This window comes from Etheostoma cragini, chromosome 23 (assembly GCF_013103735.1).
Source record: "Etheostoma cragini isolate CJK2018 chromosome 23, CSU_Ecrag_1.0, whole genome shotgun sequence".
Classification (NCBI taxonomy): Eukaryota; Metazoa; Chordata; class Actinopteri; order Perciformes; family Percidae; genus Etheostoma; species Etheostoma cragini.
In genome coordinates, this window is record NC_048429.1 from 3191528 (window position 1) to 3195861 (window position 4334).

The 4334-nt window shown below is 40.1% G+C and overlaps 1 protein-coding gene across 2 annotated transcripts in view; it reads right to left on the reverse strand.

The window, feature by feature from the left end:
- ssbp1 (single-stranded DNA binding protein 1) overlaps nt 1–4178 on the reverse strand; it is a 7379-nt gene extending 3201 nt beyond the window's left edge. Inside the window, exons 1-5 of one of the 2 annotated variants that reach the window (XM_034863282.1) lie at nt 4077–4178; nt 3145–3215; nt 2807–2864; nt 2557–2697; nt 654–741 (exon numbers count right to left, since the gene is read on the reverse strand). In XM_034863282.1, coding sequence (XP_034719173.1) covers nt 654–741; nt 2557–2697; nt 2807–2864; nt 3145–3168 — 311 coding nt within the window. In that variant the 5' untranslated portion in view covers nt 3169–3215; nt 4077–4178. Of the gene's footprint in view, nt 1–653; nt 742–2556; nt 2698–2806; nt 2865–3144; nt 3221–4074 lie in introns of both variants that reach the window. The other variant, XM_034863283.1, reaches the window with a different exon arrangement.
- Nucleotides 4179–4334: the final 156 nt, after the last annotated feature.

Consider the following 4334-nt stretch of genomic DNA (forward strand, 5'->3'; position numbering starts at 1 on the left):
AAAGTTACTTGACAATCAATTGAGAACCTTTTAATAGATAGCGATTCAGTTTCTGACTACTAAAATAAACATTTCCACACTGATGTCTCAAATAATATAAAATATATCTGCCCATAATGGCTCAGTGCACCCAAAAATAATTAGAAGGGATGGACACCACTGTACACAAAATCTCTCACTGTGACAAATGTCTATCGTCCCAGCTAGAGCCTTCTGCCAAATTAATGTTTTGTAATGTCATGCAAAACATTTCTGGAGTCCTCACGGACAGGAAACAGCAGCTGTGTTCAGCTTAAATCAGATGTGAGGAAGCCTACAAATGGAAAGCAGTGTAAAGGGTTACGAAAACTTCCTCACAGGAATCCCCTGGAACTTTAAATACTTTTAGCCTCAGCTGCTTTAAGTTATAAAAATAGCAAAAAGCTAAATTTATACAGCGACTTTGAAAGCCTTTAAGATGCCAAAGACACACATTTTGCATAGAGCCTCACTTTTAGATATGTAGTGGTCCGAGACGGCAACCACAAAACCAAAACGCATGTCATCCCTCTCAGTCCACACTTCCTGTCTGCTTCGCTGTACAGTACACTATAAACCAACAAATGTATTTGAGGTGTAGTCCTGGGCCCGTACAGGCGGCGTGATGCTCGTACCCTTTCTTGACGTACTGGTAGGCCACGTCTCTCAAACCAGGTTTGAACACAGACACGCGATGCCACGTCGTCTTCTGACTGATGTCACCTGGAGTCACAAAACACAGCGTGTACATCAGCCTCATGGACACCACACCATCAACACAACTGCTTTTCACACACTTCCTTATATGCTTTATACTGTCAACATTAGCACAGGACTTAGTCAATATTTAGACTATTGATTTATTTAAATATACTTAGTCATTTTGGGGCCTTTATTTCCACAGGACAGCTGAAGATATGAGGGGGAGGGGGGTGCTGCGTCGAGGAGTAAACCTCTACATATGGGCACCTGCTCTATCAACTGAGCTATGCTGGCCACACTAACACTTTCTTTTTCAAACACTAAACGCTTATTTTTTCATTTTTAAACATATTATTAACAAATCTTTCATCGTAAAGGTCTATTTTTAAATATTCAGATTCTTGACTTGTACAGTACTGTTTATTGGGACCGTTTTAACTCCCTTGTATGTGAAAACCTACTTGGTCAGACACAATATTACAGTGCCTTTGTGTGTCGTTTTAATTCACCTTCACATGCTGTACATATTTAAAAATACAACAACAGTAATGTAGTATGTGTTCACTTTTAGAGACAGAAATCAGAGTGTAACAATGACCTCTAGTGGCAAAATACAACACGTGAAGAGCAGATCGTGAGAACAATTTACAGCCAGTGTTACAGTAATATTTCGACTTATTTAACCACCGGCTCCATGGCCAAATCATTCTCAAAAGCTCAACCCATAAATAAGTCCATAGGCTGTCAATATCACAACAGTACTTGCAATTATAAACATTATTCGACATGACAATGTGTTAATAAGTGACTGTTACAATCTGTTGATTTGCCCTTTCAACAGGAATGTAAGATCCTTGTACTGTGAAAACCACGCATCTCCAACACACTAACTTTACAGGAGCCAAGTAGAACAGCCTTGCTTCCAGCTCTGTGGCAAGGTTCTTCTAAACAGATGATCTAATTAGATTCTTTTTAAATGCATTTATACTTTATTGATCCCCAGTGGGGAAAGTACAATTTATTATGAATATAAATAATGTATTACTTTAATGGTTTATTTAGCCCAAGCATTTTCATTCACACTCATAACTTCAGTTTGTGTGTAAAAACGAAAATGCACCCAACTCTTTTCACTGGACAGCGACATGAGATAAATGTGTGCACCTACACTAACACACTTCCTGCAGGAAAAACAGGGACACTGGCATGTCAAAGGATACTGTATTTCAGCTACAACACTGAAGTGCAGACAGACTTTCACCTGTAACAAGCACGAGTGTCAAAAGAGGAAGGTCAGGACTCGGGGCGCGCGGAGATTCTGTAATTCCAACCAGACATACAGTATGTGGTGTGGGGAATAAGACATATTTGTAGACATTTGGCCAAGCAACACAAGTAGCAGTGCTTCGGGTTCTGAGAAGTCCCAATAAGACGGCGAGTTCCTTTAAGAAAGTCCAAGTCTGGATGTTTAGCAGCAGGTTGTTACCCAACAGCTCTGAAGTGTCAGCTCAAAACAATGTTTAATAATTGACATGAGCTTGGACGGAGGGTTTTATTGTCCGTTAAAGGTCACGTTTTCCACCTGGACAGCGACAAAACCGGACTAAATAGCTGAATCCTTTGAGGCCGCTTTATGTTTGTTTGTGCCAGCTGATCGGAGGTCTGTCACAATCTTGTCTACTATCAAAAGCAAACGGAAATCTTGAATCTATTTCTAGTTTTTAGTTGATGTTTGTAGCGTAATGTGAATTTCTTACCGTTTTAGCGTAAAGCACAGTAAGTTTTAAAATACTGTTTTCCTGTATTTCTATCATCAAGAATGACTCGACACTGTACCTGTTGCACTCATCTCTCCGTCTCCAGACCGCCACATCTCATTGGTTGCTAAGGAGAAGATGGTAACCGGGTTACGACCCTCCACTTGTCTCATCACTGGGTCCTGACCCACTCGGCCTAACAGCTGCACACGGTTTATTGCTGGAATAAAAGACACAGAAGATCCCTGTTAGACATACGTGTTTTATGGGTAAAGAGTGGACAGGTTTAATTAAAAAGAGAGAGGAAGTCAAACTGAAATTTGACTCACATCTCTCCAGGATGAGGCTGGTGTCTGTGCTTCTGCATCGCACCACCTGTCTGAAAATCTGTGGAGGGATGAGATCAAATGTTTACTTTGTAAAGCCGTAAGTATTCAGTGTTCACATTTCTGCATACACCCGAGTGTCTTTAACGCTTTCTTCTCATCAACAGAGATACTTTTCTTTGGGTATAAAGTGCATTAAATTAGAGCCTGGCCGACATATCGGAAAAATTGGAAATTGAGGGAGAAACTGTAACCCCTTCCTGCAAAATAGATGCACCTAAGTCTTCTCAAACCTAGGGAAAACACTGTATGTGGTCTAGTAATAATCGTGTCTTACTCACCTGTGCTGAGGCACTTCTCAACATGTTGTCTGTGCAGCGCAGACAGCTCAGAGGACCTTTTAGGGACGGATCTGAACAACCAGAAAATATGTGGCATGTAAACATGTCATATTTTCAACAGTATAAAAGTACACAAGCAACTGTATAACACTGGAGTCAATTCCAGTGTTTTCAGTATCAAGCAAACTAAAATAATCAGGGGGATTTTTTTTATTTAATCCAATTGATAAACAGACTAAATAAACACCTCTCAGGATAACGCACGACAATTCAAAGCATCGCTAACTGCAGCTGTAAATGATCTTACAGTTGAAGAAACACCTCAACAACAGCATAACCTTTAAAAAAAAGGTTTCTAGCAAAAACGTTGCATTAGACTGTATTAGTTTTTATAGCTAGGTGTACCCAATAAACTGGTTATTTTGTGTATAACAGCACAACTCAGTGTAAAGGGGGTCCGGAGTCAGTATTATCATCATACAGCGATGTGAAGGCCTACTAGTACCACTGTAAAGTGCTTTAACGTTATTAGATGTTTTAAGTCATGATTACAAGATGAGCTGTGTGTTAACCGGCAGGCTAGGTAGCAACACAATTAACAGCTTTTAGCATAGAGTCTGGCGAGGCTAGTTGTTATAGAACATTATAACGTGTGCTCGGGGTCTCTGGGTCTGCAGACGGACAAGCACAGGAGTCCAACATGTGAACGTGGACTCAAAGTCACAGCAGCAACGAGGCTTCTGGGTCTCCCGCCATTAGGATGTGGACATGAAATATATCTTTAAAATGAACGTCTTTCTCGAAATGTTTTGGCTTACATGTTGCTGTAGCTTAAACAGCAGAGGAGCGGCACTGTGTTGTTAGAAAACCAAAAGCCAAAAAAGCCAAAAGGCGTTAAAATAGACACAAAAAAAAGCTTGTTTAAAACTTACCAGGTGCCAGACTTCAGAACAGACTTCGGTAACCTCACGCTGCTTCCGGTCCGACCTCAACAAGGACCCGACAGTCTACCGGATGTCGACAAAGTTCCGCTTCGTAACATAAAATGTCATGTTCGTCGGTTTTGAACATACACTGTAAAAAATAAAAAAAAACTATGAACTAGCCTACCATTTGAATATTGAACTTAATTTTACATAATCCTAATAATGTTTATTTTTTAAATATCTTCATCATGATTTCACAAACTG